Consider the following 16,182-nt stretch of genomic DNA (forward strand, 5'->3'; position numbering starts at 1 on the left):
TTGTGTGAGAGCCAGAAATATCTCAGAAGCCTTGGGTTGATTATCACTTCTCTAGCTGCTGGATCACAGGTTGGTGTCTGTGTTTGATCATATTTGAATGACTTTCTTTGCCTTGCCTATAAACTTGAGCCTTTCTGCCCTTGAGACCCATGTGTGATCATTATAACCCACCATTTGTCTTGGCCCATTCACATTCAGGGTGAAGAGATTATATCCCAGAATTCCCAGGAGAGCACTGCAAATGAGAGTGAGGGTGAGACATCATTCCAGGTCTCTGAGAGCCAAGGAGCAGAGGTGCGTGCAGGACTTCTCCTGCCCAAGTTTATAATTACTTCCTTCTGTGGCCATCTCTATTCCCTCTAAAAAAGGCTTTTGCACTTAGGTGAATTCTGTGAGGGCCAGAAAACACACACACACACACACACACACACACAATGTTATAATCACTCTTGAGTATCTCAAGTTGTGCTGTATGTTATACAGTTGAAAATTCCCTTCCATTATAGCCTCTTATTTTCCCTGAATTTGTATCTGAAACCATTCTAGAGGGGAGATAGGAAGAGGTCAAAGTGTTTTGTGAGTGTTGAGAAGAATGAGTTAAACCATTTAAGCATGTTGTTTGAATATGCAAAATAGAGATGTAAAAGCCAAAGCACAGAACCGAAAGCTGCACAGCTGAGGACTGAAATCACAGTGGCAGTCCTTAAATCACAGTGGCAGTCCTTATGCTCTCCTGGGCTCCTCCTGGTGCTGTTTGGATTTTAAAGCAGAGAAAAATGTATTTATAAAAGTTCTTACAATCTGGGCAGGTTATAGATATCGAGAATCTCAGATTTAAGAACCCTGCTCTGGATACAATTTGTAATGCCATTTGAGGCTGCAAAAAGATCACTTAGTATGAAAAATTATTTTATTACATGGTTCTCTGTTTTATTTGTATCGACTACCTCTACCTTGTTCTCATAAAAAAATTTGAGGCAGACAATATTCTATTACTTTGATGCTTTGTCCTAAGCAAACCTCTCAGATTAGATTTTGCAGATCAGAGAGAATCTTATGCTGGATTCCTATTGCATTTTGAATTTAACCAACATTTCATTCTATACTGAAAGCCGATTTTACTCCTCTGTCACATACCTGCTGTAGTGCTGGAGGGCTGTGGGCTTATTTAAAAATCACACATGGTTGGGTTGCTGAATGGCCTAAGTCAGTATCAGAATGGCTCCCTCTATCATCTTGGCTTCAAGGCCATGATACGAGAATGAGGCAGCCTCTGATTCTTTTCTCAAAAGAATGGTTTAAACCTATCATTGGTTTTAACAGTGAAACAGTGTAGTTGTACATGCTGTGGGAGCAGTGTTGCAAGTCATGGGGTTGCTCAGATGACCTCAAATAATTATCCTTTGCCTCTTAGGGTGGCGAAGAAGATAAAGCAAGTGATGGAGAAAAGGAGCGAGAGAGTGATGGAGATGAGAGTGATGACGACTCTGATTAGGCTACAGAAAGGTGCTCCTTTCCTGTCTTTGCCAGCCACTCACCACAGTGTTCAGGGTTACAGATGCTGCCGGTCTGCCTTTCTGACTGCAAGCATCCTATTTTGTCCTTAAAGAGGGGGTTCTATTGAATCAACTCAATTGTGGATTTCACGGATTGTCTACTAACGTTAAAGACGGTGGCTTAATGTCTACTATGTTAAAGACCAATGTAACATTGCTTACCCATTTGGGTGAACACGGCAGAACAGTCATAATTCTAGGCTTTGGGAGCTAGTTTTGAAACTCTGGATTTATTCTACAATTTAAGCTTGTACCAGTTTTCAAATAAATTCTAAGTTCTGCCTCAGCTACCTTTTGGAATTTCCTTCATAGGTGAGACTGAATTGGAGTTTGTGCAGAGAAATAATGGAGAATTAAAATCATATGTTCCCTATTAAAAGGACTGTCTTATTTGAGATGAAAACACACTTGTGATCTTTTTGGAGGAGTGACAGATTTCTTTTAGTGCTCAAAGAAAGTCACGTTTGGCTGCATTTTAAATTTTTTGGTGGTTATGTAGACATATAAGACAAAGGTGAAAAGGGCAGCATCCAACTCATGTTAACTTTGCATAAATAATTTTTATTTCCACATTATTCTGAGTTATATGTATAATCTAGTTACAAGAAAACTACAAAATTACTTGTAGTTGATTAAAAATAGAACATTAAGCATACACTTCAGCTAAAACGGGGAACTCTTCATGTCTTCTGCTCTTATTTCAGTGCCAGACTGTTAATATTTAATATCTGTTAATATTTCTACCTACTTTCATACTCTCCAGTAATGTTAGGGTGTGGCTGGTTAGGCTTTTATATTGTTTTTTGGTGGGGAGGTTATTCAATCATTGACCTACATACACATTTTTGACCCCTTCATCCTCATGTATGTAGGAATCCATAATTTCAGTCCTTGACATTCTTTGTTTCTCCACCTCATTGTGGTTTTAGTGTTGAAATGAGTTCACAGTAGGCTCATTGGTATATATGGTTTAATGGTTCTTTATCACATGTACATGTCAGTGCTAGTTTGACTCTCTTTCAAATGGGTGTTCAGCTTTACAGTGGAAATGTTCTCCTCCCTTGCTGGGTCACTGGCCCATTTTTGGAGGGAAAGGGAGGAGAGGGGCTCCTGAATTGTCACTGCCTGACTGAAAAGCAAAATAGCTGGGGCAAGCACAGTTTCCTTTGCAGGGACAGCTCTGCGTAAGCTTCAGGCACATAGCGAAAGACATGGTGTTAGGAACAGGGATCAGATGGGACCCTTTACTTGGAATGTTGCAAGGCAAAGGTGCACTTCTTGTATGTCGCATACAGCAAGAGGATGGAGCGTAACATCTGTTTGCACATGGTCACTGTCATCTGAATCTGAGGTTCCTTAAGTCCAGTGGGCCACTGGTGCTCCCGGCTAATGATTTTGCAGAAGGCTGACTTGTCTGAAACTCTGAAGGTCCCAGTCCACTTTGGTGGCTGAGCCGTGATGACCCTGCCAAAGACAGAATCCACTCCACTGAGGCGGACAGGCTGAGGCTTCCTGACCAGCCCTTTCTTGTTGTTCATGGTTCGGAGCTCTGACGTGTGACAGGGCAACTTGGGACTCACCCCAGGCTCCAGGAATGGGCTGTCTAGGACTAGAGTGACCTCTTGAAAGCACAGCTGCACTTCAAGGTCAGAAGGGGTATGTGGAAAGCAGGGGGAAGCCCTAAAGGGGTGCTTGGAGGAAGGGGTAGGTGTTGTATGCCGCAGCCATTGGAAGCTCTCATCCAGTGGGGTCCATGGTGACCAGAGCTGGTATCCTGCCATTGACAGTCCTAGAGGAGAGGAATCAGAACATGGAATTTCCCTAGCATACTGTTAGGGAAAGGCTAACAGGGTAGGGCTGTTCAAATTCACATCTCTGTCTCAGTATTAACTTTACCTTACTCCTTAGTTCTCATGAACAGATTCTAGTACTTGTTAGGATACAAGTAATTCTATAAAGGGCAGTAGAGGATAGTGACAAGTATTGAATCTGGTAACTGCTGTGTGTACTTTATTAAACCTAATCACAAGCCTCTGAAGGTAGGTTTTTACCCATGGTACAGATGAGGAAATGGGTTTGTCCAAAAGAGTAGCCCTTGCTTGGTATTAGGATCTGTGCTGTGTTGATAACTGCTAAAGACAGAATCTGTGCCTCTCAGGTGGCAGAGGCTGCTGGCACTCCACGGTGAGACATTATTTGTGGATGGGTGCTTAGAAAGGCCTAGCTCACCAGATATTTGTGACTAAATCACATGTACTTTATACTGTTGGTTCTCAAAGTATGATTCTGGGACTGGTGCCTTAAGCATCCTGTGGAAACATGGAAGAAATGCAGATTCTTGGGTCCCCTGCATTCTGCACTTAAACAAAGCCTCCAAGGGAGTCTGATGCGCCTTACAGTTTGAGAACTTACACTTTTTCTTTAAGGAACTTCACAGTCAGAAGATCAGAACCTCTTTTGACACAAGTGACCAGCTCTCTCAGAGCCCTGAGGTACTTATACACCACCTCAGAGGAATTACACCAGGCAGGAGGGGAAAAAGTTCCCAGGACTGGTCCTTCTTTAGTTTTTAAAGATTTTTCTGGTTCTCCTATGTGTTTTGGGGGCTTCCCTGGTAACTCAGCTGGTAAAGAATCCACCTGTAATGCAGGAGACCCTGGTTCAATTCCTGGGTCGGGAAGATCCGCTGGAGAAGGAATAGGCTACCTATTCCAGTATTCTTGGGCTTCCCTGGTGGCTCAGGTGGTAAATGATCCATCTGCAATGCAGGATACCTGGGTTTGAAGCCTGGGTTGGGAAGATCCACTGGAGAGGGGAATGGCTACCCACTCCAGTGTTCTGGCCAGGAGAATTCCTGGACTATACAGAATTATAGAGTCGCAAAGAGTCAGACATGACTAAGCGACTTTCACTTCACTGGGTATGTTTTTGTCTTTGTTTTTTGTCTTATCTGTGAAAGACCCACTGGTTGAGATTTTTTCCTTTCTTCTTTGAAGATAAACGAAAAGGCATGGAGGATATGTTGCTAACTCAAAATTTACCCAAATAGAATTTAGACTTTCCATCTTTCTACTTTTTTTTTTTTTCATCTTTCTACTTTAAAATTGTCAGTATATAAAGGATTTCACTGAATTCAAGAGCAATGTACCATTTATTCAGCACCTACCTACTATGATAAGGGGCACGACAGACCCTTTTCTTTCTAGTCAAGTGTATTTCTCTGTATCTTCACTATTCTTCCACAAAGGTAGCAGCAAATGGGATCCCATCCCACCCAGTAATGGCCCAGGAGAACTTTGACACCCTCACCATAGTTTGTGAGACAGTGAAGTTTTGTTTTGAAAAGAAAATTGTTGGTGACATTTGAAACAGAAGACCTGCCCCTGACAGTGGTTAGTAGAAAGAAGAATTGTTGATTTCCTCCAGCTGGGAATGTTTCGCCTGAAGTATGCAAGCTTTTGTGCATACTGTGTTCAAATATCTGGACTGCCTTAGGATGAGAAAGTGACAACCAAGGGATAGTTATCTGTTCGAAACAGCCTGTGAAAGGCTTCTGGTACTTGATATTCTGACCCTAAGAGCACACATCCAGGATCAGGGCTGCTCTGGTACCCCATCAAGGCAAGGTGGGGGTGGAGACTCTTAACTCTGAATATATGATACGGAAAAAAAAAAAAAATCCAGGAGCCCTTCTTCCTTGTCTCTTGAGAGGAAATAGGGCCAGAGGGAAAAGACATTATCAAATGTCCAGCCGAAATACTCAGCAGAACCAACATGGGGTGAAAGAGGGAGTCTGACCCCAGGTCCCTTACACCACTTTTACATAAGGATCAAATAAAGCTAGTTCACCACTCACTCCTACCAGCCACGAGTCTCCATCATCCACTTAAGGAGGATTTGAACCTAGTCTGTTCAAGCTGCTCTTAAGAGCTCCCAGGTAGGGAACACCTGCTTCTAGCCCCAAAGATTTTCCCTTCATACCCTTCCTCCCATGTCAAGAAACTTGGTCCCTTCATTTCTGCACCTGGGAACGGGGAAGACAGCGTCAAAGTGCAGCTGAGGTCCTTATGAACTGGGATCCCAAGGGGCTGGAGCTGCCCTGAGAGGAGCAGGCTACCCCTCCCAGTCAGAAGAGGGGCTTGTCCCCCGGGGATCCCTACCCCGGGGCAGAGGCCAGATGGATCTGGCCGAGGTGGAGGTGGTGGTGGGAGCCCAGGCCCGGTCCCACCATCCGGGCCGTGGTCTCACCTGCTGAACTCCGCGAGCCTCACGCTCCAGAGTGGCGGCGGCTGTTCCCTGGCCGCATCTTTTCTTCACCGGGTGCTTGGCAACAACCTTTGTGACCCAGGACCGTGGCGGCGGGGTGACGGTGGGGGGGCGGGGGGCGGGGAGCTGGGAGAGCCCGAACCGCGGAAGGGGCGCGGTGAGAGGGGTATCGAAGCGCCCCGCTCGCTCGGAGTTCCCATCTCACTGGAACACCTGGTCCCAGATTCAGCCTTCAGGAGTGCTGAACCGAATTCTGTTCCCCTCCACCTCTTCCCCACCTCGCCACAGCGATGTGCCTTTTATCTATCTGGTCAGAGAGGACTACGGAGCCCATTTCAAAGACTGGCCAGGAACCTGCCTGCATAAATGTCAGGGGAGGGGGGAGCTGTGGTTAGTATTAAAAGGTTAGCGCTACCCTTTAAACGCTGCTCTGAGTTACCCCGAGTTCTGAAGGCTTTTGTGGCTGCATTGACTAATCCCAGTGCAAGGACCCAGACAGGTGCCCCCCTGTCAAGATGGAGAAAAATACATCTCTCCTTGACTTCCCAACCAAAAACTTTGCTTTCTGTTAAACTTCAAAAAGGAAGATTCTCCTTCTCAGTTCAGTTCAGTTGCTCAGTCGTGTCCGACTCTTTGTGACCCCATGAATCGCAGCACGCCAGGCCTCCCTGTCCATCACCATCTCCCGGAGTTCACTCAGACTCACATCCATCGAGTCCGTGATGCCATCCAGCCATCTCATCCTCTGTCATCCCCTTCTCCTCCTGCCCCCCATCCCTCCCAGCATCAGAGTCTTTTCCAGTGAGTCAGCTCTAAACTGACACTTTCACCTTAGTAAGAGAGTGATTTGGCTACTTTTTAACTTCATTGCAAACAATTACTCTTTAAGGCTGGGGGAAGGGAGGTCTACCCAGTTGACTCCTATATCCACAGTGCCTGACTATCAGTGCCTGGCAGGGGGCAGTATTTGTAGGAAAAATTAACTAATGGCCCACCTGCCTTCCCTTGTCCAGAAACCGCCCATGCACTTTGTGAACCCACGGAACACAGCGCGAACAGCTGTCGGGTTTGTGTGACCCTAGGTGAAGCTGAAGGGGAGAGACTGGGCATCTTCGGGATGGGGTCAGGCTGAGATCCTGGTTTGGAAGACCAAATAGTCTTGAGGGACTTGTCAAGGATTGTCAGATGCCCACTGTGTGTATGTGTGTCCCTGTGGAAGGAGAGAGAAGTGGAGAGAGTTGGAGAAGGTTGGTGGCAGAGAGGGGAAAGGGACAGAGAATGATGAATCTTGGAAGAGACAAAATATTTTAACTTACCACCTTTTACCCCAGTAAGTTTATTTTCCTCTTGAATAATTTTGCATAGTTGCAATTTTTTTAAAAAAAGTGTATTTTGTTTTCCGTTTCAATTTATCATGTTATGCTGCCATAGTATTTTTCCTGATTAGCATTTAAATGACTGCATAATACTGCTCTGAGTGGCTATACCAATGTTTAGCCATTCCCCAACTGTTGAGATTTTTAAAAAACATTATCTCAAAGAACACCTCTGCGCTGAAAGTTTTTTCAATAATTTTGTTAAATATTTCAAAAACTTTGAAAATGTGTACAGCTCTTGCTTTCAATTTACAAATTTCTTTCTGAAGAGACTGTCAGTTTACACTGTGATCAGCTAATTTCGACGTTTACCGATTTCCCCTCAGCATCTTCATAACTGAAAAAAATAACATTTTGTTCATTTGATAATTGCGAAGTGGTACATCATGTTCTGTTGTTTAAAAGGCATTTTAAAAATGATTTGTATTTAATGTGGTTTAATTGGCTATGCCCAGCTTGGTTTGGATATAGCTCGCAAGCTTACTTTGGAGCACTTGAGAGAAGGGGTGAATGCGGCCCCATGCGCCCCCCACCCCCCGCAACGACCATAACCGCCAGAGACGGAGGTGGGTAATTGAGGGGATCTTTGCGTCTGCGCACCCTATTTTCCTTGTCGGCTTGGGGCGGGTCTGTTCAGGGGTGTGGGAGCAAAGCGAAGACGCCACCGAGAACTTGACAATGCGCAGGCGCGCCACAAGGCCCTAGGATTCGTGGGTACCCAAGCAAGGGTGGGGAGAGCGGCGCAGGCGCCCTGGCGGCCTGGAGGGTCGAGGCGCCTGCGCAGTCGCGCCTCCTCAGGCAGCAGCCATGGCGGGACAAGAGGATCCGGTGCAGCGGGAGATTCACCAGGACTGGGCGAACCGGGAGTACATTGAGGTCATCACCAGCAGCATCAAGAAAATCGCAGACTTTCTCAACTCATTCGGTCAGCGGGCGAGCAGGGGGAGGCTGGGAAGAGGGAAGCCCGCTGAGGGAGGGCGCTGAGAAGCTTTGAAGGGGAGTCTTGAGTGCCCTAGGCTCCTGCTGATGTTCGCTTCCTCCTTCAGGCCGCACCTTCTCCCTCTCGCCCTGACCCCGGGCTCCACTGGACAGTCCCTGAGGGGTTATCCTGCCCCAGGCTGAGCTCATCGGCAGCTTTGCCTTTACCCCGGATCCATTATCGAGTCTTTCCTTTTCCCGGACACGTCCTGGCAACCCGTCCTTCGTCTGCGCCTTTTCTTCTCTTCAGTCGCCTCCCTTCCTCCTCTGTGCTTCGTTTCCAGTTCCCACTTGGCTCTCAGAACGCAACATGATCTTGTCACTGCCCTGTAAAGACTCTAGAGGTTTCCCATCTCCTTTCGGGTCGAGCCTTCTAGTCGCCTCTCCGGCCCCTCCTGTCAGTCCCTTCTTGTCCTGTGCTGAGCGGGAGCAGATGAGGGCAAAGTAAGGTCCACATCTTGTCACGCTGTGGACATCTCTGTGTTGCTAGTATGAAACCAACAATGGGTGTTCTGCTTCTAGCAAAATCTTTCCTAGGCATTAGCCTACTCGTGACAGTCTTAAATTCTTTCCGCTTTGTCCCACATCCTTCTGGACAGCAAGACCGTAGCAGAGACCCCTACCTCCTGTTCTCCAAGTGTTTCTTTGACAGAACTGAGCACTCGGTGGACTTTCTATGTCATCATAAGGAGTGGGAATGACATTTTTCCAGCTGGTGTGCTTCTGGTCCATTCTCTCAGCAGTGTTAAATGGTTAAGATTAAGGAGGGGTCAGTGATGTATAAGAAAAGATTTCAAAAGGAATTATTTTCTAGCTGGAGAACTTGACACATCCTAAGGAGTCTAAGGACAGAGCAAAAGTTTAATCAGAAGGCATCCGCAAGGGAAACTGTCTTGAGTACAAGGCTGTCTCAGGCTCGGTGGGGGAAAAAGCATCATTTTCCTGCCTTTAAAGAATTTCTGTCTTGAAGATGAAATAATGACAGCTTCAGAACAAAGCAGATTATTGTTTATGTTTTAATATATTTACATACAAAATGTCTTGGTGTGGTGGATTTCCTCACTCAGGGAGTGGGAGTGATGTCAGTATTAATGAGAGACAAGAATAGGATAAATTTTGTGTCAGTGACACAGATTCACACGTATAACTTAACTGTAGTGGTTGTAATAGGAAATGATAGTCAAAAAAATCATAGAGCCCGTGTAGCCTGAAATTATTTTTTAAAGTTCCATGCAGACTCTTCCAGTGTTAGTTCTCCTGATTGTCTCTTCTGGTTCCCTAGAGAGCTGAACTGTTACGGGGGTTCTTTAAGGCACTTTATACTCATAACTTTTCCTTAGAGGAAGGAACAGATAAAACAAAATATTCCATGCACAGGGAGGGATAGAGTGATGACGTAATGGCATCTTTGAAACTTTGGCTTAGACTGGAGAGGCAGTGGACGTGGTTGGACAAATAACTGACAAAGAATTTTTACTTTTTAAAAGATATTTATTTATTTGGCTGTGCTGTTAGACCTTTGTTGAGGCAACTGGGATCTTTAGTTGTGGCATGTGGGGTCTAGTTCCCTGACCAGGGATTGAACCTGGGCTCCTTGCATTGGGAGTACAGAGTCTTAGCCATCGGACCACCAGGGAAGTCCTGAGAGCCTTTACTTTTAAAACCAGAAGTAAAAGACTTCGTTTATATGGTAGGAGTTAATATCTGATACGTAGACACAGAATATCCTAACAGAGTATGAAGAATATCAATTCAGTAAATCAAGCATCTAAAGTAAGTTACACTGGGGCTGTTTTTCATAATTAAAAGTGACCTAGTGTCTCAGTTCCCCCAGTTTGTATGTAGATAACGTAATAACTTTGTTTCTGAGCATTTAATCATATTAATCCACCTGCAATGCAGGAGACCCCGGTTTGATTCCTGGGTTGGGAAGATCCCCTGGAGAAGGGATAGGCTGCCCACTCCAGTATTTTTGGGCTTTGCCAGTGGCTCAGTTGGTAAAGAATGCACCTGCAATGTGGGAGACCCCAGTTCGATTCCTGGGTTGGGAAGAGCCTCTGGAGAAGGGAATGGCTACACCCACTCCAGTATTCTTGCCTGGAGAATTCCATGGACAGAGGAGCCTGGCAAGCTACATACAGTCTATGGGGTTGCAAAGAGTCGGACACGAATGACCGACTTTCACTTTCAATCATATTAATAAACATATAGTAAACATGCGTTCATCTCTGACATAAAATTTTTGGCATGTTACTGTAGTTTTAGTTGGTGAGTCTTGGAATTAACCAAAAATTGAAGCATTTGAGCTTAGAGTTTGTGGAGGAGAATGTCTATTTTCTTGCTATATAAGCAAGGAAATATATGCTGCTGTGAGATTTTATCAAATACATGTGAGTTACATTTTATCAGACAGAAAACAAAGACTTCTCTCTCTCTTTTTAGTTTCCAGCAAGTCCTAGACTAAGGAAATAGACACACAGGATTCCAATCTTTCAGGAGCTGGAAGAAATGGCTTCCCTGGGCTTTGGCCATTGTTTTCCTTTAAGGTGGGGGTAATGGCCTAACATTAGTAGTTACTAGGTGATTTTTGAAGATATTAGAAAGTGGATTTAGCCCATTTAAAGAAAAGAGAAGTTAATTACAAGTAGGAATAATTAGGAAGCACAATTAAAGGTTAAAGCAATTTGACTTGGCAGTTAGATGTACCTGAGGCAAGGTCCCAGAGATTGACGATATCACGATATAAGAGTTTAGACAAAGACCAACAGGCTCAGAAACTGGATAAATCATAAAGATAGGTGAGTACATTGTCTTGGCATTGGATGACTCAGGATGGATGAGTGTGGGATGTATTTTCCCATTCTAAGCCATTTGCACGACTCCTCCATTCTGATGTGTGCCCGGGGGGCTTGTATCATGTGAGTAATGTGATCTGGTGGCACAGAAGTGTAGCAGGTGTTTCCTTTAAGGGGGCAGCTATAGCTCTTTGAAAATGGCAGCAAACCTACAGTTCTCACCCTGACCATAGTAGGCTGTGTAGGCCATGTGCTTTGGAGAGGGAATTGTTTTTCCAGGATACCTAATGACTGAACAGCTCTACCCTGTGATTCTGGCTGGTGAGAGTAGGGTTTTGATCCATTTGTGGTTTTCTCTTTGAGCATGGGAGGACCACTGGGACCTGAGGACACACGCATCATGATGTACACAAGCATCCTAACACTAGGCCTATCCTGCACTTTGAATGGTGAAGTTTCTAAAAATACATTGCTACAAATGATAGCTTTTTATTTTTATACCTTTTTTTCCTGACTCTGAAGCTAATACATGCAGAGACATGTAACCAAAAAAATAGAGTGTGCAGCTATTTTTAAATCTTGATTTTCTTAATAGTTAGCCAACAAATATTACTTGCCTGTTGTGACTCCAGCTGTGTGTCAGATGCTGTGAGAAAGGAATAAATAAGAATAAATGGACAGAGCCGCGTTTAAGAGGTTTTGAATTTTGTTGGAGAAATAAAGTCTTCCCTTGTGGCTCAGTCCATAAAGAGTCTGCCTGCAATGCAGGAGACCTGGGTTCGAGCCCTGGGCTGGGGAGATCCCCTGGAGAAGGAAATGGCAACCCATTCCAGTATTCTTGCCTGGAGAATCCACTGGACAGAGGAGCTTGGTAGGCTACAGTCAGTAGGGTTGCAAAGAATCAGACACAACTGAGCGACTAACACTTTCACTTTGGAGAAATAAGATCTTATGAGAAAGACAGTGTTGATTTTTGTAGGCTGAAGTTATGTGCAGTAAGAGTTTAAAGAAGTTGTTTGATAACTGGCATTTGTTAGCGGTGGTCATGTATGCACACCGTTAAACACCCTGATGAGGACATGTGGCATTTTCAGTTACAGTCTGATGATAATGTACATATAAATGCATTGTGGTTTCAAATTTGTCCAGCTGCCAGGTGCTTTCCCAGTATTTTGTTTGAACCAGTATGTATTTAATGGAATCTGAAATACGACTGAAGTTTCTAGAGTTCAACATGTTACATTTTCAGCAGTGCTTATCTGTGCAGGCCAGTAACACAGTGTTGCTCTTGGATTCTGACTCATCACCAGATTGACAGAGCTGGAACAGAACAGCCACCCAGGAAGGAACCCTCCCTCTCACCACCCTACCCCTTCATTTTGTCCATGACTTTTTTTTATGGGAAATGACAGGTTGTCAGTGATAACATGCATGTTCATTCTGAATAGCCTTTGAGCTTCTAGAAACCAGGCTGAAAAGAGATTAGGTCCTGTTGGGCCTGGGAATTAGAAGCAGCAGCACTTGCAGATTAAACACACACACACACACACACCCCCACACCCCTGCCAAGAACATGTATTTGTATGGCTGAGTCCCTTCACTGTTCACGAGAAACTATCACAACATCGTTAATTGGCTTACCCCAATACAGACTGGTTTTGGTGTTTAAAAAAAACAAACCCAATATTTAAAGGAAGAAAGAACAGTGTCCAGGATAGGCAAATCCTTACAGAAGAGGGAGGATTATGTCCACGTGGCAAAGACCTCTCAGAGGTCCACTTTGAACTGACTTGAAGAAGAATGCTGAGACAGGCAGGATGAGTTAAGATTTGGACTTGATGAAATGAAAGTCGAGGCAAGAATCAGGGTGTGGGAGATTTCTTAAATTAGGTGCTGAACTACTTTTGCATAACATCTAGGGAAGAGTTGAAAAGGAGGATTGTGAGCTAAGTGTTAAATCACTGGGTGGGAGACTGTCTTGGAGAACAGATATTTAGAACTTCAGGAGTCAGGATTATTGAGTGATGACTGAACATCAGTGTTGGAGGAGGGTGGGAATAATTAGCGTGCCTGGAATGTTGAGAACAGTTGGAGGAAGAGTGGTCAAGTGATTTCTGTTAGAGAAGTTTTGTAGGGGAAAAGGTATCTTAGGGCAAGTCTAGGTTTCCTTTTGCGCGAGGTAGTAAAAGAGACTGGAAAAGTTAGAGGAAGAAAAAGAACTGTTTGCAGATGGAAGGCAGGCCCCACAGGGTTTTTGATACTGTCCAGGTTTTCTCTTGTTCCAGAAGGCCTGTGCAGGGACTGTTGGGTCATCAAGTGCCCCAAGAGCAGCAGCGTGGCAAGGCCTCCACGAGCTCAGCAACACCACACCTTCTCTCCTTCTAGGGTCTGCTGCTTCCTTGGCCTCTGCTTTTCTCCCCTATTAAGATTATTTTCTTCCTCTTGTCATTTCCCCTCTCTTGAAAACTCTCGGTTTGCCGATTAATCATCAAGTGGCCATCTGCACAGCCTTGGTGTATCAGTTTTTTGTTTTCTATGGCTGCCATAACAGATTACCACAAAGGGAGTGGCGTAAACCACGTACGTTTATTATCTCAAGTCATGTGCATCTGAAGTCCAGCAGTGGTTTGCTGAGCTGAAATCAGTGTCAGCAGATTGCAGAGCCTCAGAGCCTTCAGCTGCCTTCAGCAGCCCAGAACCTCCCTCCTCAGCTGGAGGCTCTAGGAGAGGAGCTGATTCCTTGCCCATAGCTTGTGGGCAGAACTCATTGTCTTGCAGCTGTAAGAATAAGATCCGTATTTCATTGCTGGTAGTCAACTAAGGACCACGCCCAGCTTCTAAAGGTCACTTGCATCCCTTGGGTCGTGGTCTCCTCCTTCCATCTTCAGAGCCTTCAATGACAGGTTGAGTCCTGCTCACGTCCCTTGTCCTTCCTCTGCCTTTCTTGTGCCTTTCATGTCTATGTTTATGGACTTGTGATTACATGGGGTCCATCTGGGTAATCCAGAATCTCAAGGTCCTTCACCTCAGCCACGTTTGCAAAGTCCCTTTGCCTGTGAGATACGTATTTGTGGGTTCTGGGGATTAAAGTCTGGACATCTTGGCGGGGGGCAGTATTCTCTGCCTGTCACATTTGGTAGGAGGTTAAGCAGATCCTCCCTAAGCAGCTGTGTTCCTAAGATACTTCTCACCTTATCCTCCCACTGCCTTGCTTTCCCCACTCGCTTCCATTTGTGCCTTGCATGATACAGCATTCCTCCTCTTCATCTCAGGGGGCTGGCATGTGTCTGTGTCTGGAATGGCATTAATCCTGAACGTCTGTCTTCTTTTACCAGATATGTCTTGTCGCTCAAGACTCGCAACACTAAACGAGAAATTGACAGCTCTTGAACGGAGAATAGAGTACATAGAAGCCAGGGTGAGTATGCCGGGCACTGGGCGTCCTCATGAGGCAGGCGTGGCTCTGTGAGAGAGAATGCACATTCTCACTTGTTGCTGCAAAAACTTGGAAGCAGAAACAGGCTTAAAGAAGTTAGGTACCTTGCTTGAACTTACACCTGCTTTCTGGGACTCCGAAGCTGTCGCCTTTTTCTACCACTCCCCGGCTACCTAAGATATAAACATTTAATAAAATTTTAGACCCTGTTAATGCTTTTGAATTTGTCTAATTGTCAGTTTTCCTTTGACAGGTGACAAAAGGTGAAACCCTCACCTAGGACTGTGCCATGCTGCTGCTGGGAAGTGTGCTCTTACAGCAGGCAGCCTCTCGTGGGAAAGGCCCCAGCAGCCTTCAACTCCTTCCTCTCTCCTTAAAGAACAACAGGGCTTATTCTTGTTTTTCTTTTTTTCAAAAGTGTGGCCTTTGGGCTCTGCTATGCACACCCAGAAGTGTGATGTGGCGTGTGGGGAGGAGTCCGGGGACCTCTTGGAAACATTGTTAGGCATTTTACCTCTTCAGGAACGTTCTGTAGAAGTACATGTCAACACTTTTGAGGCACTGAGAGCCAAAAGCCTGGGACTCTGTCAAGGTCCTCCCCACCTCTCTCTCTCTCTCTCTCTCTCTCTCTCTCTCTCTTTCTTTCTCTCTCTCTCAGTCTTTCCTTATAGCTCTCATTGCCTGTGCATTGATTCTATAAACAGTGCTTGTCTTCTTCCCACCTTTGGCTGGGGGTGGGAAGCAGTCCTGGCTGAGATGCCCTGGTGAGGTGGCTGCCAGAGAATGTTGTTGCTAACCCACCAGTTTCTTGTCCTTTTGGGGAGGTCAAGGCCAGGCCCCCACTTGGCTTGAAAAGGGACATTTTCAGAGTTTTCTGTCTGTCACTTGGGGTTTCTTTACCTCTCATATTTCCCTAATAAACTCCTCAACTTTATCTGTCTGCTGTGATTGTGGTGGGGAGAGGAGCTAGAGACGGGGTGCACCTCTTCCACAGAAATCTGATGTGTGGGATTCTTAATCTAACAAAACTTTCAGATGTAGCCGTTTGATCAAAGCCTAGGTGGCTTGCAAGCTGGAGCCCCCATATTTGGACTTTGAGCTCATTCATCCTGGGAATCCTTTGGTCATTCAGCAGACATTTACCAAGTACTTACTATGTAGGGACTTTATGCTCCAATAAAATATACAGTGTTGAATCAGGTGTGATGCTTACCGTGTATTGAAATACCAGCATCTACACAGTTTAACTATAATCCATGGCAGACTATGAGTTTTATTAGGTACAAGCAAAATGTCTACTTTTAGAAAGGAAGTCATTTAAACAGAAGTGTCTAAACTTTTCATTCTAGCATCAAAGCCTACTGTAAACTTGTGCCAACCCACTAGGCTTAACCCCCTTTAAGAATTTTCCTTTTAGTCACATAGAAGTTATTTCCCTATTCAGATCTTATTTGCCACTGAAGGTCTAGCTTAAGGCAAACCTCCTCCATAAAGTTTTCCTGTCTCCCTTTTCACTGAGTGCTGCACTGTTGCTTTTTCGCAGTCCCTCCCAGCCTGCCAGGCTAACACCATTTCAGCCCTGAGTTTGATCTTTGACTTAGCGTCTGCGTCTTACAGTATATATGAGCACCTTAGTCTTGTATTGTCCAGCTGGGTACTTTGCAGAAGGCAGGCAGTCAGTAAATAGCAATTGAAAGCTGCAAGCACACATCTGTGCTTAGATCCTTGTTTAGACCTTTGGAAGACCATCTGAAGTAGGACCTTCTTTTAAAAAG

General features: G+C 45.0%; 3 protein-coding genes across 3 annotated transcripts in view; 2 read left to right on the forward strand and 1 right to left on the reverse strand.

Moving 5' to 3' along the window:
• Positions 1-1,512, forward strand: part of FANCD2 (FA complementation group D2) — a 47,299-nt gene extending 45,787 nt beyond the window's left edge. The window contains exons 42-43 of the mRNA XM_052640150.1: positions 199-294; positions 1,415-1,512. Of these exons, the coding sequence (XP_052496110.1) occupies positions 199-294; positions 1,415-1,495 (177 nt within the window). The 3' untranslated portion in view covers positions 1,496-1,512. The remainder of the gene's footprint in view (positions 1-198; positions 295-1,414) is intronic.
• Positions 1,513-2,800: 1,288 nt separating this feature from the next.
• On the reverse strand, positions 2,801-3,337 carry FANCD2OS (FANCD2 opposite strand). Its single transcript, XM_052649779.1, has one exon. The coding sequence runs from the start codon at positions 3,335-3,337 to the stop codon at positions 2,801-2,803; it is 537 nt and encodes a 178-aa protein (XP_052505739.1).
• Positions 3,338-7,976: 4,639 nt separating this feature from the next.
• BRK1 (BRICK1 subunit of SCAR/WAVE actin nucleating complex) lies at positions 7,977-15,341 on the forward strand. The gene is made up of 3 exons (XM_052639790.1): positions 7,977-8,123; positions 14,307-14,389; positions 14,661-15,341. The coding sequence occupies exons 1-3, from the start codon at positions 8,006-8,008 to the stop codon at positions 14,685-14,687; spliced, it is 228 nt and encodes a 75-aa protein (XP_052495750.1). The 5' UTR covers positions 7,977-8,005; the 3' UTR covers positions 14,688-15,341.
• Positions 15,342-16,182: the final 841 nt, after the last annotated feature.

The sequence above is a fragment of the Budorcas taxicolor genome, chromosome 1 (assembly GCF_023091745.1).
Source record: "Budorcas taxicolor isolate Tak-1 chromosome 1, Takin1.1, whole genome shotgun sequence".
NCBI classification, from domain to species: domain Eukaryota; kingdom Metazoa; phylum Chordata; class Mammalia; order Artiodactyla; family Bovidae; genus Budorcas; species Budorcas taxicolor.

Coding starts and splice junctions, on each gene's coding strand:
- FANCD2OS (XM_052649779.1), bottom strand. CDS start 3,337: ATGGCAGGATACCAGCTCTGGTCACCATGGACCCCACTGGATGAGAGC.
- BRK1 (XM_052639790.1), top strand. CDS start 8,006: ATGGCGGGACAAGAGGATCCGGTGCAGCGGGAGATTCACCAGGACTGG. Junction 8,124..14,306: donor AGACTTTCTCAACTCATTCG/GTCAGCGGGCGA, acceptor TTCTTTTACCAG/ATATGTCTTGTCGCTCAAGA. Junction 14,390..14,660: donor TAGAGTACATAGAAGCCAGG/GTGAGTATGCCG, acceptor TTCCTTTGACAG/GTGACAAAAGGTGAAACCCT.